General features: G+C 29.1%; 1 protein-coding gene across 1 annotated transcript; it reads right to left on the bottom strand.

The window, feature by feature from the left end:
* LOC133652240 (sterol 26-hydroxylase, mitochondrial-like) lies at positions 1-26355 on the bottom strand. Its single transcript, XM_062050807.1, has 9 exons — positions 26124-26355; positions 25718-25908; positions 24194-24393; positions 23911-24108; positions 23670-23833; positions 3309-3475; positions 760-841; positions 478-678; positions 1-403 (listed from the first exon to the last, which is right to left on the bottom strand). Exons 1-9 carry the CDS (start codon positions 26316-26318, stop codon positions 287-289), a joined length of 1515 nt encoding a protein of 504 aa, XP_061906791.1. The 5' UTR covers positions 26319-26355; the 3' UTR covers positions 1-286.

Genomic DNA, 26355 nt, shown 5'->3' with positions numbered 1-26355 from the left:
TATCGGCAAAAAGCCATTATCGGACATCCCTAATTACAATCATTTAGTAATTTGCACATTTCCTGATTAAATACAGGGCAGAAACCAAAATGTGCAATGATTGCGCAAACCCTCACAAAGCAGGTTGCGTAGCGCGTGCCTCCATCATAGTGCTTGCAGAAAGATTAAATACACACCATGAAAGTGCAATGTCTTTAATCTATGCTTGGGATATAATTATTCTTGCTGATCTGACCAGAAAGTGCAGAGAAAGTTATCAGCTGAGTCAGACCTCACAAGTGTTGCCTCAGGTTCGGAGCAGGAAGCGGAGGCTGATGGGTCTTGCTGGGATGAGCAGCGTTCGTGTTTTGGCCTCCATGGGGGCGCTGTCCTCTCCTGGCCGAACCTCATATTGCTGCACCAGCTGTCAACCACAAGTAGAACATGATCCAGTTCTTAGTTCTGGTCACAAGTAGAGCAAAATATGGTGCCACTCACCCTGCACAAGGCGAAGTACATCTCCATTTCTGCCACCCTCCTCCCTACACAGCCTCGGACGCCCACACCAAAGGGGATGAAGCTGTATGGGTGGTGCTGGAAGGCGTGAGTGCGAAGCCACCTCTCCGGCAGGAAGTCATCAGCATGGGTGAACTGTGTGTGGTCGCGGCTGACAACATAGTGGCACAGATGAAACTGAGTCTGGAAAGGGATCAAGTACATGCCACAGCTGTTTCTTCTGGATCTCACAGGAGCACTCAAATGCATCGGACTGTACTCTACCTTCTTCGGGAACCGGTAGTTGTCCACAATCACTTCGCTCTCTGCAGTGAATCGTCCATTTCCAGGAACCACAGGATATAAGCTGGAGAACAGAAGAGAGTCGGCCTACGTGCTTCATTACAAAACACTGGGATCGGGAATGTCAGGTTTACGGCTGGTGCGGCATTTATGCCTTTAGAGTTGTTTTTAAACACTGTTAATACTGGTTGATTTATTAAGGTCTTACAATGTATTTGCTTCTGAAATACATGCAGCTAACCTTCCCCAGGAAAACCATTTAAAGTCGGATCACCTTCTGTTTTGTCTGAGAGTACAGTTGAGAGACAATTTTGAGCTTGGATGTGTCAGATTCATTCATTCATTTAGCAGAACATCAAAAGATCTTTCATTCATTTGATGCACTGCTGATTGTGCTCCAGCAAATTTCAGTTCAGTTTCAGTTTATTTGGAACATGCATACGATTGTTAGAATAATTATGTATAAGTTATCACACAACTCTTAACTTAAAGGCCGTTGCTATAGTTATTATCAATTGTGCTTTTCTATCTATGCAAAGGCACAACTTGTAATCTTCCATTGCGAGTTGTCTCGTATCAGCAGTTTGTTTCCAGACCCGGCCTGCTGACAACCAAGGACGGACATCGAGTACCTCGGTGCGGACAGGACAGAGACAGGGCGAGATCACGAGTGTCAGCACATTTCCATTCTGAATAATCATGTATTGTGTCGACTGGGGCTGCTTGCATTGCCCCTCCCTTCAGAAGCAGCCTCAGTGATGTTAACTAGGGACCTCCCGAATAAATAGAGGAGCGCGTGGGGCTGTACCTTAGAGCGTAGGGTGAAACTGTAACTGAGTGTGCAGCACAATACGTTTCTCCTCATGAGCAAAATTCAACTCTGTCTCTGCCTGATTCCTTCTTCTTGTCTTGTGCAATAGATAGTTCGGTGTTTGAACCTGACAACGATACAATGTGATGCATCACATATTTCCAGTTGTTTCATTACAGCACATCCGAAAAGGAGTAGGAAGAAGCAGAGTTTATTTAATCCTACCCTTTTTCATACCGTAGCAATTTGATCCCATTTTCTTGTTCTCTGTAACCGAACAGTAATTAGATACATAAGAAATAAATAATAAACCAACGTAAGGAAACAAATATTAAACACATAAATAATCTTTATCTCAAAAAAGGTTTAAGATTTTCATCATAATTCTTGTTCTGTGTACTTTGTGAACACTTGTAGTTTGAACAGTCTCTTCAAGTGAATCGTATTGGTGCTTTGTTTCATTTCTTTGCTAAATCCATTCCATCATTTTATTCCACATACTGATGTGCTCAAGGTTTGAAGTGTTGTACGAGCACACAAATGTTTTAAATTACATTTTCCTTTCCTTTCCTTTTTAGTTGAGAAGACTGTGATGAGGTGGCGACTTGTCCAGGGTGTACCCCGCCTTCCGCCCGAATGCAGCTGAGATAGGCTCCAGGCTTTTCCTTGATAGAAAAACAGTAACAAGCGGCACCTACCAGCTCACGTACACCCCCCTCATCGTGGTGACTCAGAGAGCTACAGGAAGTCCTTGTAGGATTCCTCTGTATTTTATCGCATCATTAGCAAGAATAGCGACGCCACACTTACATTAGATATATTACACAGCCTGCGTAGAACCATGGTGTAGAATAAATATTTCTGTAAACAAAAGGCAATATTGTGACAAACAGAAACAGGCAGGCAGTGTACTGACTGCAGTGCACTGAGAGTCTAGGATGGCTGTGCATTAAAGCAAATAGGATAGTGTTGCGTTGCCTCGGACCAGTTCTTCCTACCAGGGAATCTAAGTTACTGGTCAATCCCAAATTCTTTAGATGACATATATGCTGAGTAAGAAGGACCATCAAGACAGAATTGGAATATTTTCAAGTTTTACTAAAGCTTTAGGAGATCAGTTTAACCAATACATTAATATCGGCTACTCTAGTTGATCTGACATTCAAACGGAAAAGCCAACTTCTTTCACACAAAGAAAGCCCCCCCACCCCTCCTCCTCGCAACACTGATAAGGAAGCCCCCCCCCCCCCCCCCCCCTCTCCTCCTCCCAACACTGATAAGGAAGATTTGGGGGTTTGGTTTCACATTCCTGATGGTTTAAGACACAAAACAGACAATCTGAAGACAAAGAGAGACTGGTAGAATATACAAAGGAAAAGTACTAGCTACTCTAAACATGGCTATGTAAAAAGAAAGAACTCTTAAACATATATGCATCCTCCACAATAGCCTCAGGCAACCTAATCAGATTGTGCCGTGTATTTGATCAGAAAATGCGTAGATTTAGTGATTTTGAATCACTAAATCAGAAATGATTAATCATTCAGAAATTACATTTACAACACGATGTAGTGGAGAACAAATAATATTAATTTTACGAAAACATTTTCCCCATTATGACAAGTGAGGCTGGCCCTCTCCTGCCTCCCCTGACTGCACATCCCTCAACGGAATGTCTCCAAATATCTTTGCAAGTGTCACAAACTGGTTGTCAGCTTACCGTAATGTTTCCTTGATGACAGCCTTCAGATAGGGCATTCCTCTCAGGTCATCTGTATCTGGCTTCCGCCTGTTGGCACACACGGCATTCACCTCGCCGTACAATCGATCCTGAACCCGCTGGTCCCTCGCCAAGTGGTACAAGGCCCAGGAGAGTGTGTTGGAGGTCTGCGATCAACACCGTCTCATCAGCAGGTTAATAACATCAACAGAGAACTACAGAGTCTGTGAATGGCTGTTTGTCTGTATGTGTTTGATTGATTGAAACTTTTATTAGTAGATTGTACAGTACAGTACATGTTCCGCAACACCCGAATACGTTTTTCAACTTGTTTAAGTCGGGGGTCCACGTTAATCAATTCATGGTAAATTCATGGTGTCCTGTGATCGCCTCTCGCCCAAAGTCAGCTGGGATAGCCTCCAGCTAACCCGCGACCCGAGTGAGGATATAGAACTATAAGAAATAGATTGATGGATCTTTGGAGTGAGTGTTCCAGTGAGACAAACAAGCCCGAGCCTGTCACAGGAATTCTTCCAGACAAGTCGTGCAGGCGCGGCAGCACAAGGTTGTGTTGGCTCTAAGTTCCTGTTTTCTTCACTGAAATATGCTCCATGGCCTTTGTTGTTTTTGCTTGCTACAGTATCCAAATAGCATTCAAGGATTTAGGTAACTTTTTTGTCATATCAGCACCTAGTGGTTAGAGTGTCCGCCCTGAGATGGGTAGGTTGTGAGTTCAAACCCTGGCCGAGTCATACCAAAGACTATAAAAATGGGACCCATTACCTCCCTGCTTGGCACTCAGCATCAAGGGTTGGAATTGGGGGTTAAATCACCAAAAATGATTCCCGGGCGTGGCTACGCTGCTGCTCACTGCTCCCCTCACCTCCCAGGGGGTGATCAAGGGTGATGGGTCAAATGCAGAGAATAATTTCGCCACACCTAGTGTGTGTGTGACAATCATTGCTACTTTAACTTTAACGTTAACACATCGGACACAGATGGCACAAAATTGAGTACCCGAGGTTTCAGATTTAGCCTAAGGAGTACCGCAAAAATGATAGCATGTACGGAATAATTGAAAGAGAATAGGATATAAATAGAGTAAGAAAAACCAAATCAGATAAAAGCCCAGTTCGGTACAGTTCAAACATGTGTGCAAGCTTAGTGTTGCTCATGCAGAGATGTGTTGGGGGAGATTTGTATCTATTACTACAGAACACCTTCGGAGTTCAGCAGTCGAACAGCTTCCGGAGAGAAGTTGTTCCTCAGTCTGGTGGTCCTACTTGGAATGCTCGCCTGAGGGAAGGGGATCAATGCTAGGTTGTGCAGTGTGGGTGGGATTGTTGGTGATTCAGAGAGCCCTCTTTCAGCATTTGCTGTTCAATATGTATGTGGTGGTGGGAAACGATCTTCTGAGCAGCTTTCACTCCCCTCTGCAGTGCCTTCCTCTCTTCATTCATGCAGCTGCTGTGCCACACCGCTATGCTGGTGCTGAGAGTGCTCTCCACCACACATCTGTAGAAGCTCCTTAGAACGGAGCTCTCTTGTCTAACACAGCGCAGTTTCCTGAGCAACACGCGTTCCAGGTGAGGTACTTTAATGGATGAACCCCAAGATACTTGTAGCTGGAGACCACTTCCAAAGCTGCTCCTCAGATGAGGTCTTAATCTAGCCCATCACCAGCTTTTTGAAGCACTTTATGACTATTGGAGAGAGGGCTACTGGCCGATAGTCATTCAGACCTGTCACTGTGGAGGTCTTCGGTGCAGGTATGATGGACACACTGTCTTCAAGCAGGTTGGAACAGAGGATAGTTGGTGTGAGGTGTTAAAAATGTCTGCTGGTACCTCAGTCAGTTGGTGGGCACAGACCCTCAGTACTCATCCTGGGATGTTGTCTGGACCTTTGGCTTTGCCGGGGTTGGTCCTTTGCAGGGTCTACTACACATCTGCTGGGGTTGTTGCTGTGTCATTAGGTTGTTGCTGCTTGGGTCATCTAAGCAGGTGTAGAACCTGTTGAGGGCATCTGGCAGGGAGGGGTCGTTTGAGCATTGTACACCTTGGATGTTGTAGTTCGTAATGCACTTGATGCCTTTCCACAAGCTCCGAGAGTTATTTGAGGTGAAGTGACCTTGGATCTTATGTGCATGGGAGGCTTTAGCTGTCTCAATGCCCGTGTCTAACTCTCTTCTTGCTGCCCTGAGTGCTGATGCTTTGCACTGAAGGCCACAACCCTAGCCTTCATTAGTGTTCTCCCCTCTGCATTCAACCAATGCTTTTGGTTGGGGTAGACAGTGGTTGTCTTGGTGGTGCATCATCAGCAAACTTTGAGGTGAAATAAGCCCAGCATATTATTCCCACGTGTAGGAATGGGAAGGGTATCAGTCAGTTTTACATGGTTATAGTTGCTTGCAACCACAAAAAAATGCGTTCGGGTGCTTAGTTGAAAACATTTTTTTGTCTTGAAAATCAACTTTTACCTTGAAAATAATTTTGTACCTTGAAAATCAACTTTTACCTTGAAAATAATTTTTTGTCTTGAAAATCAACTTTTACCTTGAAAATTATTTTTTTCTTTGAAAAAAAAATGTTGTCTTGAAAATCAACTTTTACCTTGAAAACCATATTTTTTTAGAAAAAAATGTTTTGTCTTGAAAATGAACTTTTACCTTGAAAATAATTGTTTTTTTTGAAAAACGTTTTTTGTCTTGAAAATGAACTTTTACCTTGAAAATAATTTTTTCCTTGAAAATTTGTTTTTGTCTTGAAAATCAACTTTTACCTTGAAAATAATTTTTTTCCTTGAAAATCAACTTTTACCTTGAAAATCATTTTTTGTTTTGAAAATCATTTTTTGTCTTGAAAATCAACTTTTACCTTGAAAATAATTTTTTGTCTTGAAAATCAACTTTTACCTTGAAAGTCATTTTTTGTTTTGAAAATCATTTTTTTCTTACAAAAATTATTTTGTCTTGAAAATCAACTTTGCCTTTGAAAATCTTTTTTTTTTTTTTTTAAAGTTGTCTTGAAAATCAACTTTTACCTTGAAAATCATATTTTTCTTTGAAAAAAATGTTTTGTCTTGAAAATTAACTTTTACCTTGAAAATAATTTTTTGTCTTGAAACTCAACTTTTACCTTGAAAAAAATGTTTTGTCTTGAAAATAATTTTTTTCTTAGAAAAATTATTTTGTCTTGAAAATCAACTTTTACCTTGAAAATCATTTTTTTCTTTGAAAAAAAAATGTTGTCTTGAAAATCAACTTTTACCTTGAAAATCATTTTTCTTTGAAAACATTTTTTTGTCTTGAAAATCAACTTTTACCTTGAAAATCATTTGTTTCCTTGAAAATCAACTTTTACCTTGAAAATCATTTTTTGTCTTGAAAATCAACTTTTACCTTGAAAATCATTTTTTGTCTTGAAAATCAACTTTTACCTTGAAAATAATTTTTTTCTTTGAAAAAAAAATGTCTTGAAAATCAACTTTTACCTTGAAAATCATTTTTCTTTGAAAACATTTTTTTGTCTTGAAAATCAACTTTTACCTTGAAAATATTTTTTTTCCTTAAAAATCAACTTTTACCTTGAAAATAATTTTTTGTCTTGAAAATCAACTTTTACCTTGAAAATAATTTTTTGTCTTGAAAATCAACTTTTACCTTGAAAATAATTTTTTGTCTTGAAAATCAACTTTTACCTTGAAAATAATTTTTTGTCTTGAAAATCAACTTTACCTTGAAAACCATTTTTTTCTTTGAAAATCAACTTTTACCTTAAAAATAATTTTTTGTCTTGATAATCAACTTTTACATTGAAAATCATTTTTTTCTTTGAAATAAATTTTTTGTCTTGAAAATCAACTTTTACCTTGAAAATCATATTTTTCTTTGAAAAAAATGTTTTGTCTAAAAAATGAACTTTTACCTTGAAAATCATTTTTTGTCTTGAAAATCAGCTTTACCTTGAAAACGATTTTTTTCTTTGAAAAAAAGTATTGTATTAAAAATCAATTTTTACCTTGAAAATAATTTTTTTCTTGAAAATAATTTTTTGTCTTGAAAATCAACTTTTACCTTGAAAATAATTTTTTGTCTTGAAAATCAACTTTTACATTTAAAATCATTTTCTTTAAAAAAATGTTTTGTCTTGAAAATTAATTTTTACCTTGAAAATAATTTTTTGTCTTGAAAATCAACTTTTTTTCTTAGAAAAATTATTTTGTTTTGAAAATCTTTTTTCTTTGAAAAAAGAAATGTTGTCTTGAAAATCAACTTTTACCTTGAGAATCATATTTTTCTTTGAAAACAATTTTTTGTCTTGAAAATGAACTTTTACCTTGAAAATAATTTTTTGTTTTGTAAGTCAGCTTTACCTTGAAAACTATTTTTTTCTTTGAAAAAAAGTTTTGTCTTGAAAATAAATTTGTACCTTGAAAATAATTTTTTTCTTTGAAAATCAACTTTTACCTTGAAAATCATTTTTTTCTTTGAAAATCAACTTTTACCTTGAAACTCATTTTTGTCTTGAAAATCAATTTTTTTTTATTGAAAATCATTTTTTTCTTTGAAAAACATTTTTAGTCTTGAAAATCAACTTTTACCTTGAAAATAATTTTTTGTCTTGAAAATCAACTTTTACATTGAAAATCATTTTTTTCTTTGAAAAAAATTTTTTGTCTTGAAAATCAACTTTTAACTTGAAAATCATTTTCTTTAAAAAAAAAGTTTTGTCTTGAAAATTAAGTTTTACCTTGAACATATTTTTTTGTCTTGAAAATCAACTTTTACCTTGAAAATAATTTTTTGTCTTGAAAATCATTTTTTTCTTAGGAAAATTATTTTGTCTTGAAAATGTTTTTTCTTTGAAAAAAAAATGCTGTCTTTTTTTGTCTTGAAAATCAACTTTTACATTGAAAATCATTTTTTTCTTTGAAAAAAAAAAATGTCTTGAAAATCAACTTTTACCTTGAAAATCATTTTCTTTAAAAAAAATGTTTTGTCTTGAAAAATAACTTATACCTTGAAAATAATTTTTTGTCTTGAAAATCAACTTTTACCTTGAAAAAAATTTGTTATCTTGAAAATCAACTTTTACCTTGAAAATCTTTTTTTTTCTTGATAATCATTTTTTTCTTAGGAAAATCATTTTGTCTTGAAAATCTTTTTTCTTTGAAAAAAAAATGTTGTCTTGAAAATCAACTTTTACCTTGAAAATCCTATTTTTCTTTGAAAAAAATGTTTTGTCTTAAAAATGAACTTTTACCTTGAAAATAATTTGTCTTGAAATCAGCTTTTACCTTGAAAATCATTTTCTTTAAAAAAAAAAGTTTTGTCTTGAAAAATAACTTATACCTTGAAAATAATTTTTTGTCTTGAAAATCAACTTTTACCTTGAAAAAAATTTGTTGTCTTGAAAATCAACTTTTACCTTGAAAATCATATTTTTCTTTGAAAAAAAGTTTTGTCTTGAAAATCAATTTTTACCTTGAAAATAATTTTTTTCTTTGAAAAAATTGTTTTCTTTGAAAAAATTGTTTTCTTTGAAAAAAAATAATTATCTTGAAAATCAAATTTTACCTTGAAAATCTTTTTTTTCTTTGAAAATCAACTTTTACCTTGAAAATAATTTTTTGTCTTGAAAATCAACTTTTACATTGAAAATCATTTTTGTCTTTGAAAACAATTTTTTGTCTTGAAAATCAACTTTTACCTTGAAAATAATTTTTTGTCTTGAAAATCAACTTTTACATTGAAAATAATTTTTGTCTTTGAAAACAATTTTTTGTCTTTGAAAACAATTTTTTGTCTTGAAAATCAACTTTTACCTTGAAAATCATTTTCTTTAAAAAAAAAAGTTTTGTCTTGAAAACTAACTTATACCTTGAAAATAATTTTTTGTCTTGAAAATCAACTTTCACCTTGAAAACATTTTTTTGTCTTGAAAATCAGCTTTACCTTGAAAACGATTTTTTTCTCTGAAAAAAAGTTTTGTCTTGAAAATCAATTTTTACCTTGAAAATAATTTTTTTCTTTGAAAATCAACTTTTACCTTGAAAATCATTTTTTGTCTTGAAAATCAACTATTACATTGAAAATCATTTTTGTCTTTGAAAACAATTTTTTGTCTTGAAAATCAACTTTTACCTTGAAAATAATTTTTGTCTTGAAAATCAACTTTTACATTGAAAATCATTTTTGTCTTTGAAAACAATTTTTTGTCTTGAAAATCAACTTTTACCTTGAAAATCATTTTTTGTCTTGAAAATCAACTTTTACATTGAAAATCCTTTTTTTTCTTTGAAAAAAAATTTTTGTCTTGAAAATCAACTTTTCCCTTGAAAATCTTTTTCTTTAAAAAAAAAGTTTTGTCTTGAAAAATAACTTATACCTTGAAAATAATTTTTTGTCTTGAAAAACAACTTTCACCTTGAAAAATTTTTTTGTCTTGAAAATCAGGTTTACCTTGAAAACGATTTTTTTCTCTGAAAAAAAGTTTTGTCTTGAAAATCAATTTTTACCTTGAAAATAATTTTTTTTTGAAAAAAAATTTTTGTCTTGAAAATCAACTTTTACCTTGAAAATCATTTTTTTCTTTGAAAATCAACTTTTACCTTGAAAATCATTTTTTCGTCTTGAAAATCAACTTTTACAGTGAAAATCATTTTTTTCTTTGAAAATCAACTTTTACCTTAAAATCATTTTTTGTCTTGAAAATCAACTTTTACCTTGAAAAAAATTTGTTGTCTTGAAAATCAACTTTTACCTTGAAAATCATTTTTTCGTCTTGAAAAGCAACTTTTACAGTGAAAATCATTTTTTTCTTTGAAAATCAACTTTTACCTTGAAAATCATTTTTTGTCTTGAAAATTAAACTTTTACCTTGAAAAAAATTTGTTGTCTTGAAAATCAACTTTTACCTTGAAAATCATTTTTTTCTTGAAAATTAAACTTTTACCTTGAAAAAAATTTGTTGTCTTGAAAATCAACTTTTACCTTGAAAATCATTTTTTTTCTTGAAAATCATTTTTTTCTTAGGAAAATCATTTTGTCTTGAAAATCTTTTCTTTGAAAAAAAAATGTTGTCTTGAAAATCAACTTTTACCTTGAAAATCATATTTTTCTTTGAAAAAAATGTTTTGTCTTAAAAATGAACTTTTACCTTGAAAATAATTTTTTGTCTTGAAATCAGCTTTTACCTTGAAAATCATTTTCTTTAAAAAAAAATGTTTTGTCTTGAAAAATAACTTATACCTTGAAAATAATTTTTTGTCTTGAAAATCAACTTTTACCTTGAAAAAAATTTGTTGTCTTGAAAATCAACTTTTACCTTGAAAATCATATTTTTCTTTGAAAAAAAGTTTTGTCTTGAAAATCAATTTTTACCTTGAAAATAATTTTTTTCTTTGAAAAAATTGTTTTCTTTGAAAAAAAATAATTGTCTTGAAAATCAACTTTTACCTTGAAAATATTTTTTTTCTTTGAAAATCAACTTTTACCTTGAACATAATTGAAAATCATTTTTGTCTTTGAAAACAATTTTTTGTCTTGAAAATCAACTTTTACCTTGAAAATCATTTTTTGTCTTGAAAATCAACTTTTACATTGAAAATCCTTTTTTTTCTTTGAAAAAAAAATTTTGTCTTGAAAATCAACTTTTACCTTGAAAATCATTTTCTTTAAAAAAAAAAGTTTTGTCTTGAAAAATAACTTATACCTTGAAAATAATTTTTTGTCTTGAAAATCAACTTTCACCTTGAAAAATTTTTTTTGTCTTGAAAATCAGCTTTACCTTGAAAACGATTTTTTTTCTCTGAAAAAAAGTTTTGTCTTGAAAATCAATTTTTACCTTGAAAATAATTTTTTTTTTGAAAAAAATTTTTTGTCTTGAAAATCAACTTTTACCTTGAAAATCATTTTTTTCTTTGAAAATCAACTTTTACCTTGAAAATAATTTTTTCGTCTTGAAAATCAACTTTTACAGTGAAAATCATTTTTTTCTTTGAAAATCAACTTTTACCTTAAAATCATTTTTTGTCTTGAAAATCAACTTTTACCTTGAAAAAAATTTGTTGTCTTGAAAATCAACTTTTACCTTGAAAATCATTTTTTCGTCTTGAAAAGCAACTTTTACAGTGAAAATCATTTTTTTCTTTGAAAATCAACTTTTACCTTGAAAATCATTTTTTTTTTGAAAATTAAACTTTTACCTTGAAAAAAATTTGTTGTCTTGAAAATCAACTTTTACCTTGAAAATCATTTTTTTTCTTGAAAATCATTTTTTTCTTAGGAAAATCATTTTGTCTTGAAAATCTTTTCTTTGAAAAAAAAATGTTGTCTTGAAAATCAACTTTTACCTTGAAAATCATATTTTTCTTTGAAAAAAATGTTTTGTCTTAAAAATGAACTTTTACCTTGAAAATAATTTTTTGTCTTGAAATCAGCTTTTACCTTGAAAATCATTTTCTTTAAAAAAAAATGTTTTGTCTTGAAAAATAACTTATACCTTGAAAATAATTTTTTGTCTTGAAAATCAACTTTTACCTTGAAAAAAATGTGTTGTCTTGAAAATCAACTTTTACCTTGAAAATCATATTTTTCTTTGAAAAAAAGTTTTGTCTTGAAAATCAATTTTTACCTTGAAAATAATTTTTTTCTTTGAAAAAATTGTTTTCTTTGAAAAAAAATAATTGTCTTGAAAATCAACTTTTACCTTGAAAATATTTTTTTTCTTTGAAAATCAACTTTTACCTTGAACATAATTGAAAATCATGTTTGTCTTTGAAAACAATTTTTTGTCTTGAAAATCAACTTTTACCTTGAAAATCATTTTTTGTCTTGAAAATCAACTTTTACATTGAAAATCCTTTTTTTTCTTTGAAAAAAAAATTTTGTCTTGAAAATCAACTTTTACCTTGAAAATCATTTTCTTTAAAAAAAAAAGTTTTGTCTTGAAAAATAACTTATACCTTGAAAATAATTTTTTGTCTTGAAAATCAACTTTCACCTTGAAAAAAATTTTTTGTCTTGAAAATCAGGTTTACCTTGAAAACGATTTTTTTCTCTGAAAAAAAGTTTTGTCTTGAAAATGAATTTTTACCTTGAAAATAATTTTTTTTTTGAAAAAAATTTTTTGTCTTGAAAATCAACTTTTACCTTGAAAATCATTTTTTTCTTTGAAAATCAACTTTTACCTTGAAAATCATTTTTTCGTCTTGAAAATCAACTTTTACAGTGAAAATCATTTTTTTCTTTGAAAATCAACTTTTACCTTAAAATCATTTTTTGTCTTGAAAATCAACTTTTACCTTGAAAAAAATTTGTTGTCTTGAAAATCAACTTTTACCTTGAAAATCATTTTTTCGTCTTGAAAAGCAACTTTTACAGTGAAAATCATTTTTTTCTTTGAAAATCAACTTTTACCTTGAAAATCATTTTTTGTCTTGAAAATTAAACTTTTACCTTGAAAAAAATGTGTTGTCTTGAAAATCAACTTTTACCTTGAAAATCATTTTTTTTCTTGAAAATCATTTTTTTCTTAGGAAAATCATTTTGTCTTGAAAATCTTTTTTCTTTGAAAAAAATGTTGTCTTGAAAATCAACTTTTACCTTGAAAATCATATTTTTCTTTGAAAAAAATGTTTTGTCTTAAAAATGAACTTTTACCTTGAAAATAATTTTTTGTCTTGAAATCAGCTTTTACCTTGAAAATCATTTTCTTTAAAAAAAAATGTTTTGTCTTGAAAAATAACTTATACCTTGAAAATAATTTTTTGTCTTGAAAATCAACTTTTACCTTGAAAAAAATGTGTTGTCTTGAAAATCAACTTTTACCTTGAAAATCATATTTTTCTTTGAAAAAAAGTTTTGTCTTGAAAATCAATTTTTACCTTGAAAATAATTTTTTTCTTTGAAAAAATTGTTTTCTTTGAAAAAAAATTATTGTCTTGAAAATCAACTTTTACCTTGAAAATATTTTTTTTCTTTGAAAATCAACTTTTACCTTGAACATAATTGAAAATCATTTTTGTCTTTGAAAACAATTTTTTGTCTTGAAAATCAACTTTTACCTTGAAAATCATTTTTTGTCTTGAAAATCAACTTTTACATTGAAAATCCTTTTTTTTCTTTGAAAAAAAATTTTTGTCTTGAAAATCAACTTTTACCTTGAAAATCATTTTCTTTAAAAAAAAAAAAGTTTTGTCTTGAAAAATAACTTATACCTTGAAAATAATTTTTTGTCTTGAAAATCAACTTTCACCTTGAAAAAATTTTTTTGTCTTGAAAATCAGCTTTACCTTGAAAACGATTTTTTTTCTCTGAAAAAAAGTTTTGTCTTGAAAATCAATTTTTACCTTGAAAATAATTTTTTTTTTGAAAAAAAATGTTTGTCTTGAAAATCAACTTTTACCTTGAAAATAATTTTGTACCTTGAAAATCAACTTTTACCTTGAAAATAATTTTTTGTCTTGAAAATCAACTTTTACCTTGAAAATTATTTTTTTCTTTGAAAAAAAAATGTTGTCTTGAAAATCAACTTTTACCTTGAAAACCATATTTTTTTAGAAAAAAATGTTTTGTCTTGAAAATGAACTTTTACCTTGAAAATAATTGTTTTTTTTGAAAAACGTTTTTTGTCTTGAAAATGAACTTTTACCTTGAAAATAATTTTTTCCTTGAAAAATTTTTTTTGTCTTGAAAATCAACTTTTACCTTGAAAATAATTTTTTTCCTTGAAAATCAACTTTTACCTTGAAAATCATTTTTTGTTTTGAAAATCATTTTTTGTCTTGAAAATCAACTTTTACCTTGAAAATAATTTTTTGTCTTGAAAATCAACTTTTACCTTGAAAGTCATTTTTTGTTTTGAAAATCATTTTTTTCTTACAAAAATTATTTTGTCTTGAAAATCAACTTTGCCTTTGAAAATCTTTTTTTTTTTTTTTTTAAAGTTGTCTTGAAAATCAACTTTTACCTTGAAAATCATATTTTTCTTTGAAAAAAATGTTTTGTCTTGAAAATTAACTTTTACCTTGAAAATAATTTTTTGTCTTGAAACTCAACTTTTACCTTGAAAAAAATGTTTTGTCTTGAAAATAATTTTTTTCTTAGAAAAATTATTTTGTCTTGAAAATCAACTTTTACCTTGAAAATCATTTTTTTCTTTGAAAAAAAAATGTTGTCTTGAAAATCAACTTTTACCTTGAAAATCATTTTTCTTTGAAAACATTTTTTTGTCTTGAAAATCAACTTTTACCTTGAAAATCATTTGTTTCCTTGAAAATCAACTTTTACCTTGAAAATCATTTTTTGTCTTGAAAATCAACTTTTACCTTGAAAATCATTTTTTGTCTTGAAAATCAACTTTTACCTTGAAAATAATTTTTTTCTTTGAAAAAAAAATGTCTTGAAAATCAACTTTTACCTTGAAAATCATTTTTCTTTGAAAACATTTTTTTGTCTTGAAAATCAACTTTTACCTTGAAAATATTTTTTTTCCTTAAAAATCAACTTTTACCTTGAAAATAATTTTTTGTCTTGAAAATCAACTTTTACCTTGAAAATAATTTTTTGTCTTGAAAATCAACTTTTACCTTGAAAATAATTTTTTGTCTTGAAAATCAACTTTTACCTTGAAAATAATTTTTTGTCTTGAAAATCAACTTTACCTTGAAAACCATTTTTTTCTTTGAAAATCAACTTTTACCTTAAAAATAATTTTTTGTCTTGATAATCAACTTTTACATTGAAAATCATTTTTTTCTTTGAAATAAATTTTTTGTCTTGAAAATCAACTTTTACCTTGAAAATCATATTTTTCTTTGAAAAAAATGTTTTGTCTAAAAAATGAACTTTTACCTTGAAAATCATTTTTTGTCTTGAAAATCAGCTTTACCTTGAAAACGATTTTTTTCTTTGAAAAAAAGTATTGTATTAAAAATCAATTTTTACCTTGAAAATAATTTTTTTCTTGAAAATAATTTTTTGTCTTGAAAATCAACTTTTACCTTGAAAATAATTTTTTGTCTTGAAAATCAACTTTTACATTTAAAATCATTTTCTTTAAAAAAATGTTTTGTCTTGAAAATTAATTTTTACCTTGAAAATAATTTTTTGTCTTGAAAATCAACTTTTTTTCTTAGAAAAATTATTTTGTTTTGAAAATCTTTTTTCTTTGAAAAAAGAAATGTTGTCTTGAAAATCAACTTTTACCTTGAGAATCATATTTTTCTTTGAAAACAATTTTTTGTCTTGAAAATGAACTTTTACCTTGAAAATAATTTTTTGTTTTGTAAGTCAGCTTTACCTTGAAAACTATTTTTTTCTTTGAAAAAAAGTTTTGTCTTGAAAATAAATTTGTACCTTGAAAATAATTTTTTTCTTTGAAAATCAACTTTTACCTTGAAAATCATTTTTTTCTTTGAAAATCAACTTTTACCTTGAAACTCATTTTTGTCTTGAAAATCAATTTTTTTTATTGAAAATCATTTTTTTCTTTGAAAAACATTTTTAGTCTTGAAAATCAACTTTTACCTTGAAAATAATTTTTTGTCTTGAAAATCAACTTTTACATTGAAAATCATTTTTTTCTTTGAAAAAAATTTTTTGTCTTGAAAATCAACTTTTAACTTGAAAATCATTTTCTTTAAAAAAAAAGTTTTGTCTTGAAAATTAAGTTTTACCTTGAACATATTTTTTTGTCTTGAAAATCAACTTTTACCTTGAAAATAATTTTTTGTCTTGAAAATCATTTTTTTCTTAGGAAAATTATTTTGTCTTGAAAATGTTTTTTCTTTGAAAAAAAAATGCTGTCTTTTTTTGTCTTGAAAATCAACTTTTACATTGAAAATCATTTTTTTCTTTGAAAAAAAAAATGTCTTGAAAATCAACTTTTACCTTGAAAATCATTTTCTTTAAAAAAAATGTTTTGTCTTGAAAAATAACTTATACCTTGAAAATAATTTTTTGTCTTGAAAATCAACTTTTACCTTGAAAAAAATTTGTTATCTTGAAAATCAACTTTTACCTTGAAAATCTTTTTTTTTCTTGATAATCATTTTTTTCTTAGGAAAATCATTTTGTCTTGAAAATCTTTTTTCTTTGAAAAAAAAATGTTGTCTTGAAAATCAACTTTTACCTTGAAAATCCTATTTTTCTTTGAAAAAAATGTTTTGTCTTAAAAATGAACTTTTACCTTGAAAATAATTTGTCTTGAAATCAGCTTTTACCTTGAAAATCATTTTCTTTAAAAAAAAAAGTTTTGTCTTGAAAAATAACTTATACCTTGAAAATAATTTTTTGTCTTGAAAATCAACTTTTACCTTGAAAAAAATTTGTTGTCTTGAAAATCAACTTTTACCTTGAAAATCATATTTTTCTTTGAAAAAAAGTTTTGTCTTGAAAATCAATTTTTACCTTGAAAATAATTTTTTTCTTTGAAAAAATTGTTTTCTTTGAAAAAATTGTTTTCTTTGAAAAAAAATAATTATCTTGAAAATCAAATTTTACCTTGAAAATCTTTTTTTTCTTTGAAAATCAACTTTTACCTTGAAAATAATTTTTTGTCTTGAAAATCAACTTTTACATTGAAAATCATTTTTGTCTTTGAAAACAATTTTTTGTCTTGAAAATCAACTTTTACCTTGAAAATAATTTTTTGTCTTGAAAATCAACTTTTACATTGAAAATAATTTTTGTCTTTGAAAACAATTTTTTGTCTTTGAAAACAATTTTTTGTCTTGAAAATCAACTTTTACCTTGAAAATCATTTTCTTTAAAAAAAAAAGTTTTGTCTTGAAAACTAACTTATACCTTGAAAATAATTTTTTGTCTTGAAAATCAACTTTCACCTTGAAAACATTTTTTTGTCTTGAAAATCAGCTTTACCTTGAAAACGATTTTTTTCTCTGAAAAAAAGTTTTGTCTTGAAAATCAATTTTTACCTTGAAAATAATTTTTTTCTTTGAAAATCAACTTTTACCTTGAAAATCATTTTTTGTCTTGAAAATCAACTATTACATTGAAAATCATTTTTGTCTTTGAAAACAATTTTTTGTCTTGAAAATCAACTTTTACCTTGAAAATAATTTTTGTCTTGAAAATCAACTTTTACATTGAAAATCATTTTTGTCTTTGAAAACAATTTTTTGTCTTGAAAATCAACTTTTACCTTGAAAATCATTTTTTGTCTTGAAAATCAACTTTTACATTGAAAATCCTTTTTTTTCTTTGAAAAAAAATTTTTGTCTTGAAAATCAACTTTTCCCTTGAAAATCTTTTTCTTTAAAAAAAAAGTTTTGTCTTGAAAAATAACTTATACCTTGAAAATAATTTTTTGTCTTGAAAAACAACTTTCACCTTGAAAAAATTTTTTTGTCTTGAAAATCAGGTTTACCTTGAAAACGATTTTTTTCTCTGAAAAAAAGTTTTGTCTTGAAAATCAATTTTTACCTTGAAAATAATTTTTTTTTTGAAAAAAAATTTTTGTCTTGAAAATCAACTTTTACCTTGAAAATCATTTTTTTCTTTGAAAATCAACTTTTACCTTGAAAATCATTTTTTCGTCTTGAAAATCAACTTTTACAGTGAAAATCATTTTTTTCTTTGAAAATCAACTTTTACCTTAAAATCATTTTTTGTCTTGAAAATCAACTTTTACCTTGAAAAAAATTTGTTGTCTTGAAAATCAACTTTTACCTTGAAAATCATTTTTTCGTCTTGAAAAGCAACTTTTACAGTGAAAATCATTTTTTTCTTTGAAAATCAACTTTTACCTTGAAAATCATTTTTTGTCTTGAAAATTAAACTTTTACCTTGAAAAAAATTTGTTGTCTTGAAAATCAACTTTTACCTTGAAAATCATTTTTTTCTTGAAAATTAAACTTTTACCTTGAAAAAAATTTGTTGTCTTGAAAATCAACTTTTACCTTGAAAATCATTTTTTTTCTTGAAAATCATTTTTTTCTTAGGAAAATCATTTTGTCTTGAAAATCTTTTCTTTGAAAAAAAAATGTTGTCTTGAAAATCAACTTTTACCTTGAAAATCATATTTTTCTTTGAAAAAAATGTTTTGTCTTAAAAATGAACTTTTACCTTGAAAATAATTTTTTGTCTTGAAATCAGCTTTTACCTTGAAAATCATTTTCTTTAAAAAAAAATGTTTTGTCTTGAAAAATAACTTATACCTTGAAAATAATTTTTTGTCTTGAAAATCAACTTTTACCTTGAAAAAAATTTGTTGTCTTGAAAATCAACTTTTACCTTGAAAATCATATTTTTCTTTGAAAAAAAGTTTTGTCTTGAAAATCAATTTTTACCTTGAAAATAATTTTTTTCTTTGAAAAAATTGTTTTCTTTGAAAAAAAATAATTGTCTTGAAAATCAACTTTTACCTTGAAAATATTTTTTTTCTTTGAAAATCAACTTTTACCTTGAACATAATTGAAAATCATTTTTGTCTTTGAAAACAATTTTTTGTCTTGAAAATCAACTTTTACCTTGAAAATCATTTTTTGTCTTGAAAATCAACTTTTACATTGAAAATCCTTTTTTTTCTTTGAAAAAAAATTTTTGTCTTGAAAATCAACTTTTACCTTGAAAATCATTTTCTTTAAAAAAAAAAGTTTTGTCTTGAAAAATAACTTATACCTTGAAAATAATTTTTTGTCTTGAAAATCAACTTTCACCTTGAAAAATTTTTTTTGTCTTGAAAATCAGCTTTACCTTGAAAACGATTTTTTTTCTCTGAAAAAAAGTTTTGTCTTGAAAATCAATTTTTACCTTGAAAATAATTTTTTTTTTGAAAAAAATTTTTTGTCTTGAAAATCAACTTTTACCTTGAAAATCATTTTTTTCTTTGAAAATCAACTTTTACCTTGAAAATAATTTTTTCGTCTTGAAAATCAACTTTTACAGTGAAAATCATTTTTTTCTTTGAAAATCAACTTTTACCTTAAAATCATTTTTTGTCTTGAAAATCAACTTTTACCTTGAAAAAAATTTGTTGTCTTGAAAATCAACTTTTACCTTGAAAATCATTTTTTCGTCTTGAAAAGCAACTTTTACAGTGAAAATCATTTTTTTCTTTGAAAATCAACTTTTACCTTGAAAATCATTTTTTTTTTGAAAATTAAACTTTTACCTTGAAAAAAATTTGTTGTCTTGAAAATCAACTTTTACCTTGAAAATCATTTTTTTTCTTGAAAATCATTTTTTTCTTAGGAAAATCATTTTGTCTTGAAAATCTTTTCTTTGAAAAAAAAATGTTGTCTTGAAAATCAACTTTTACCTTGAAAATCATATTTTTCTTTGAAAAAAATGTTTTGTCTTAAAAATGAACTTTTACCTTGAAAATAATTTTTTGTCTTGAAATCAGCTTTTACCTTGAAAATCATTTTCTTTAAAAAAAAATGTTTTGTCTTGAAAAATAACTTATACCTTGAAAATAATTTTTTGTCTTGAAAATCAACTTTTACCTTGAAAAAAATGTGTTGTCTTGAAAATCAACTTTTACCTTGAAAATCATATTTTTCTTTGAAAAAAAGTTTTGTCTTGAAAATCAATTTTTACCTTGAAAATAATTTTTTTCTTTGAAAAAATTGTTTTCTTTGAAAAAAAATAATTGTCTTGAAAATCAACTTTTACCTTGAAAATATTTTTTTTCTTTGAAAATCAACTTTTACCTTGAACATAATTGAAAATCATGTTTGTCTTTGAAAACAATTTTTTGTCTTGAAAATCAACTTTTACCTTGAAAATCATTTTTTGTCTTGAAAATCAACTTTTACATTGAAAATCCTTTTTTTTCTTTGAAAAAAAAATTTTGTCTTGAAAATCAACTTTTACCTTGAAAATCATTTTCTTTAAAAAAAAAAGTTTTGTCTTGAAAAATAACTTATACCTTGAAAATAATTTTTTGTCTTGAAAATCAACTTTCACCTTGAAAAAAATTTTTTGTCTTGAAAATCAGGTTTACCTTGAAAACGATTTTTTTCTCTGAAAAAAAGTTTTGTCTTGAAAATGAATTTTTACCTTGAAAATAATTTTTTTTTTGAAAAAAATTTTTTGTCTTGAAAATCAACTTTTACCTTGAAAATCATTTTTTTCTTTGAAAATCAACTTTTACCTTGAAAATCATTTTTTCGTCTTGAAAATCAACTTTTACAGTGAAAATCATTTTTTTCTTTGAAAATCAACTTTTACCTTAAAATCATTTTTTGTCTTGAAAATCAACTTTTACCTTGAAAAAAATTTGTTGTCTTGAAAATCAACTTTTACCTTGAAAATCATTTTTTCGTCTTGAAAAGCAACTTTTACAGTGAAAATCATTTTTTTCTTTGAAAATCAACTTTTACCTTGAAAATCATTTTTTTTTTGAAAATTAAACTTTTACCTTGAAAAAAATTTGTTGTCTTGAAAATCAACTTTTACCTTGAAAATCATTTTTTTTCTTGAAAATCATTTTTTTCTTAGGAAAATCATTTTGTCTTGAAAATCTTTTCTTTGAAAAAAAAATGTTGTCTTGAAAATCAACTTTTACCTTGAAAATCATATTTTTCTTTGAAAAAAATGTTTTGTCTTAAAAATGAACTTTTACCTTGAAAATAATTTTTTGTCTTGAAATCAGCTTTTACCTTGAAAATCATTTTCTTTAAAAAAAAATGTTTTGTCTTGAAAAATAACTTATACCTTGAAAATAATTTTTTGTCTTGAAAATCAACTTTTACCTTGAAAAAAATGTGTTGTCTTGAAAATCAACTTTTACCTTGAAAATCATATTTTTCTTTGAAAAAAAGTTTTGTCTTGAAAATCAATTTTTACCTTGAAAATAATTTTTTTCTTTGAAAAAATTGTTTTCTTTGAAAAAAAATAATTGTCTTGAAAATCAACTTTTACCTTGAAAATATTTTTTTTCTTTGAAAATCAACTTTTACCTTGAACATAATTGAAAATCATGTTTGTCTTTGAAAACAATTTTTTGTCTTGAAAATCAACTTTTACCTTGAAAATCATTTTTTGTCTTGAAAATCAACTTTTACATTGAAAATCCTTTTTTTTCTTTGAAAAAAAAATTTTGTCTTGAAAATCAACTTTTACCTTGAAAATCATTTTCTTTAAAAAAAAAAGTTTTGTCTTGAAAAATAACTTATACCTTGAAAATAATTTTTTGTCTTGAAAATCAACTTTCACCTTGAAAAAAATTTTTTGTCTTGAAAATCAGGTTTACCTTGAAAACGATTTTTTTCTCTGAAAAAAAGTTTTGTCTTGAAAATGAATTTTTACCTTGAAAATAATTTTGTTTTTGAAAAAAATTTTTTGTCTTGAAAATCAACTTTTACCTTGAAAATCATTTTTTTCTTTGAAAATCAACTTTTACCTTGAAAATCATTTTTTCGTCTTGAAAATCAACTTTTACAGTGAAAATCATTTTTTTCTTTGAAAATCAACTTTTACCTTAAAATCATTTTTTGTCTTGAAAATCAACTTTTACCTTGAAAAAAATTTGTTGTCTTGAAAATCAACTTTTACCTTGAAAATCATTTTTTCGTCTTGAAAAGCAACTTTTACAGTGAAAATCATTTTTTTCTTTGAAAATCAACTTTTACCTTGAAAATCATTTTTTGTCTTGAAAATTAAACTTTTACCTTGAAAAAAATGTGTTGTCTTGAAAATCAACTTTTACCTTGAAAATCATTTTTTTTCTTGAAAATCATTTTTTTCTTAGGAAAATCATTTTGTCTTGAAAATCTTTTTTCTTTGAAAAAAATGTTGTCTTGAAAATCAACTTTTACCTTGAAAATCATATTTTTCTTTGAAAAAAATGTTTTGTCTTAAAAATGAACTTTTACCTTGAAAATAATTTTTTGTCTTGAAATCAGCTTTTACCTTGAAAATCATTTTCTTTAAAAAAAAATGTTTTGTCTTGAAAAATAACTTATACCTTGAAAATAATTTTTTGTCTTGAAAATCAACTTTTACCTTGAAAAAAATGTGTTGTCTTGAAAATCAACTTTTACCTTGAAAATCATATTTTTCTTTGAAAAAAAGTTTTGTCTTGAAAATCAATTTTTACCTTGAAAATAATTTTTTTCTTTGAAAAAATTGTTTTCTTTGAAAAAAAATTATTGTCTTGAAAATCAACTTTTACCTTGAAAATATTTTTTTTCTTTGAAAATCAACTTTTACCTTGAACATAATTGAAAATCATTTTTGTCTTTGAAAACAATTTTTTGTCTTGAAAATCAACTTTTACCTTGAAAATCATTTTTTGTCTTGAAAATCAACTTTTACATTGAAAATCCTTTTTTTTCTTTGAAAAAAAATTTTTGTCTTGAAAATCAACTTTTACCTTGAAAATCATTTTCTTTAAAAAAAAAAAAGTTTTGTCTTGAAAAATAACTTATACCTTGAAAATAATTTTTTGTCTTGAAAATCAACTTTCACCTTGAAAAAATTTTTTTGTCTTGAAAATCAGCTTTACCTTGAAAACGATTTTTTTTCTCTGAAAAAAAGTTTTGTCTTGAAAATCAATTTTTACCTTGAAAATAATTTTTTTTTTGAAAAAAAATGTTTGTCTTGAAAATCAACTTTTACCTTGAAAATAATTTTTTTCTTTGAAAATCAACTTTTACCTTGAAAATAATTTTTTCGTCTTGAAAATCAACTTTTACAATGAAAATCATTTTTTTCTTTGAAAATCAACTTTTACCTTAAAATCATTTTTTGTCTTGAAAATCAGCTTTACCTTGAAAACGATGTTTTTCTTTGAAAAAAAGTTTTGTCTTGAAAATCAATTTTTACCTTGAAAATATTTTATTTTGTTTGAAAAAATTTTTTTGTCTTGAAAATCAACTTTTACCTTGAAAATCATTTTTTTCTTTGAAAATCAACTTTTACCTTGAAAATCATTTTTTGTCTTGAAAATCAACTTTTACATTGAAAATAATATTTTTCTTTGAAAAAATTTTTTGTCTTGAAAATAAACTTTTACCTTGAAAATAATTTTTTTCTTGAAAAAAATGTGTTGTCTTGAAAATCAACTTTTACCTTGAAAATCATTTTTTGTCTTGAAAATCAACTTTTACCTTGAAAATAATTTTTTCTCTTTGGACTCACAGTACATGAAATATATTGTAATGCACAGTTTCCACCAATAGCTTGCTTTCTTTGGTCCAAATCAGCAACTGTGGCACTTTTTTAGTTTCAGTTTCCTTTTTCTGTTGCTATGGCACCATTACGCTGCTAAAGGTCTTCTGATTATATCATCGCAAAGTTGGATTGAACAAAGTTTGGATTGTTCATTTGTTTTTCTATTAGAGCTTACAAACGAGCAACATGTTGTCTGATTCGAAACAGGCTCTCACCGTGTCCACTCCGCCCAGCAGCAGCTCCGTCACACAGATGTAGATCTCGGATTGGGTCAGCTTGTCACAGGACAACAGGTAAGTCAGGTATAACCCGTCCGTCAGCTCACCTCGCTCCATCCGACTGTGAATGTCACTAAGTCTTTTGTCTATGAGAGTCTGTGCTGTGGAATTAAAACTGATTGTTTAAGCTCCTTTGACTTGGAAGCACAAAGACCTGTAGTCTGCATCTGGAGCCCACCTGTGTTGTAGAGGTCGTCCCAGGCCTGCACAAAGCGCTTCCAGAAGGGGAAGACCGAGCGCATCCAACGTGGAAAGACCACCACGGTCTCAGACAGGGTCAGCATGTCGTTAACTGCAGCGATGAAGCGCACCGTGTCCTCGGGTATGTCTTCCTGCAGGCAGCCCAGCCTGGTCTCGAACAGGATGGAGGAGATAGCTGAATAATTGTGGTTGATACAAAGGTTCAGTAACCTCCCGCCCTCTTTGCGACTGTGACTCCAGAATCATGCCGTGAGTCTCACCTTCGAAGCCAAACTTGTAGAGCTCAGCAGCCACATCGGAAACAGTAGCTCGGTCTGGACTGCGAATGCGGAGGAACTCGATGCGTTGCAGGAAGTCTTCAACCACCTGGTGGATGATTGGAGCGTAGGCCGACACCTCCTGCAGCCTCAGCAACTTTGGGTTTAGAGCACTCCGCATTCGGTACCACTCCTGCCCTTTGCTGGAAAGTAGAAGAACTGATGGTTCTTTGGTTCAAACTAAAGTGCAATTTTAAATTTCCCGCTAAACTTGCGGTTGAAAACGGCTTTGGATGATGACGTATGCGCATGACGTCAGTAGTTAAACGGATGTATTGGTACCCCATTGAATCCAATACAAAAAGCTCTGTTTTCATCTCAAAATTCCACAGTATTCTGGACATCTGTGTTGGTGAATCTTTTGCAATTTGTTTAATGAACAATGAAGACTGCAAAGAAGAAAGTTGTAGGTGGGATCGGTGTATTAGCGGCTGGCTGTAGCAACACAACCAGGAGGACTTTGACTTGGATAGCAGACGCGCTAGCCGACGCTAGCCGCCGACCGCACGGATGATCGGGTGAAGTCCTTCGTTGTGCCGTTGATCGCTGGAACGCAGGTGAGCACGGGTGTTGATGAGCAGATGAGGGCTGGCTGGCGTAGGTGGAGCGCTAATGTTTTTATCATAGCTCTGTGAGGTCCCGTAGCTAAGTTAGCTTCAATGGCGTCGTTAGCAACAGCATTGTTAAGCTTCGCCAAGCAGGGAATTATTAACCGTGTATTTACATGTCCATGGTTTAATAGTATTGTTGATCTTCTGTCTATCCTTCCAGTCAGGGGCTTATTTATTTTGTTTCTATCTGCATTTGAGCCCGATGCTATCACGTTAGCTCCGTAGCTAAAGAGCTTCGCCGATGTATTGTCGTGGAGATAAAGTCACTGTGAATGTCCATTTCGCGTTCTCGACTCTCATTTTCAAGAGGATATAGTATCCCAGGTGGTTTCAAATACAAATCCGTGATCCACAATAGAAAAAGGAGAGAGTGTGGAATCCAATGAGCCAGCTTGTACCTAAGTTACGGTCAGAGCGGAAAAAGATACGTCCTGCACTGCACTCTAGTCCTTCACTCTCACTTTCCTCATCCACGAATCTTTCAACCTGGCTCAAATTAATGGGGTAATCGTCGCTTTATTGGTCCGAATCTCTCTCGCTGCTGGTGTAAACAATGGGGAAATGTGAGGAGTCCTTCCTCCGGTGACGTCACGCTACTTCCGGTACAGGCAAGGCTTTTTTTTTATCAGCGACCAAAAGTTGCGACCTTTATCGTCGATGTTCTCTACTAAATCCTTTCAGCAAAAATAAGGCAATATCGCGAAATGATCAAGTATGACACATAGAATGGATCTGCTATCCCCGTTTAAATAAAAAAAAATCATTTCAGTAGGCCTTTAAAGGGGTCACATTATAATTTTTCTATCTCAACTGATTGGAAAGTCAGAAGTTGTAGTCTGGAATAAGATGCACTCACTCCACATGCAGACCGTAGGCTTGTCCCCGCAAGTCTCTGTATTCTTTCCAGTGTGGCAGCTCCGCTCGGACCGGGTAGCGTCCTTCTTGTCGGATCACCTGGGCTATGAGCTCGGGACTTGCCACATTAACCAAGTCGAACGGACCGAACCTGGAGCGCCAGATCGGCCCGTACAGATTCTTCTGTACACCCTGGCAAAAGATGTTAGGGCGTGCATTAGCGTGTACTTCAGCAACATATTCTCATGTACTCTTTTCAGATGGTTAGCTGAGAGAGGGAAGAATGCCGATCAGATGATGTTGTACAAGTATACAGAATACCATTAAATGTTGTACAAGTATACAAAATACCACTACATGTTGTACAAAATAGCGTGACTTGCACTATCAGGCTGGGTTGTGTTTACCTGCAGCAAGTGGCTCTTGTCCTTGTACCCTTTGGCAAACAACCAGAAGAGGGTGGTGGACAAAGTGGGTCCGGGCAAGTCATCGATGGTCTTCAGTTTAGCTGCTGCAGTCGTCTCCTGGGTCAGGGTTCTGGTGGAGAGGGCCGGGATCAAACCTCTGCAGAGTGCAGAAAGAGCAGGCCGTGAGGAGTTCATTTCATCTCAACTTGTAGAGCACAGAGTTGAGTGTGGC

The sequence above is a fragment of the Entelurus aequoreus genome, linkage group LG01 (assembly GCF_033978785.1).
Source record: "Entelurus aequoreus isolate RoL-2023_Sb linkage group LG01, RoL_Eaeq_v1.1, whole genome shotgun sequence".
Lineage (NCBI taxonomy): Eukaryota > Metazoa > Chordata > Actinopteri > Syngnathiformes > Syngnathidae > Entelurus > Entelurus aequoreus.
Note: the sequence above shows the minus strand (reverse complement) of the source record. Positions and strands in the feature narration are given on the sequence as shown.

What these genes read in the sequence shown, in the direction of transcription:
- LOC133652240 (XM_062050807.1), bottom strand. Translation starts at nt 26,318, where the DNA reads ATGAACTCCTCACGGCCTGCTCTTTCTGCACTCTGCAGAGGTTTGATC. An exon ending in GGACGACCTCTACAACACAG is followed by an intron (nt 23,834 to 23,910) that starts GTGGGCTCCAGA and finishes TTAATTCCACAG; the next exon opens with CACAGACTCTCATAGACAAA. An exon ending in TGCTGGGCGGAGTGGACACG is followed by an intron (nt 3,476 to 23,669) that starts GTGAGAGCCTGT and finishes TGTTGATCGCAG; the next exon opens with ACCTCCAACACACTCTCCTG.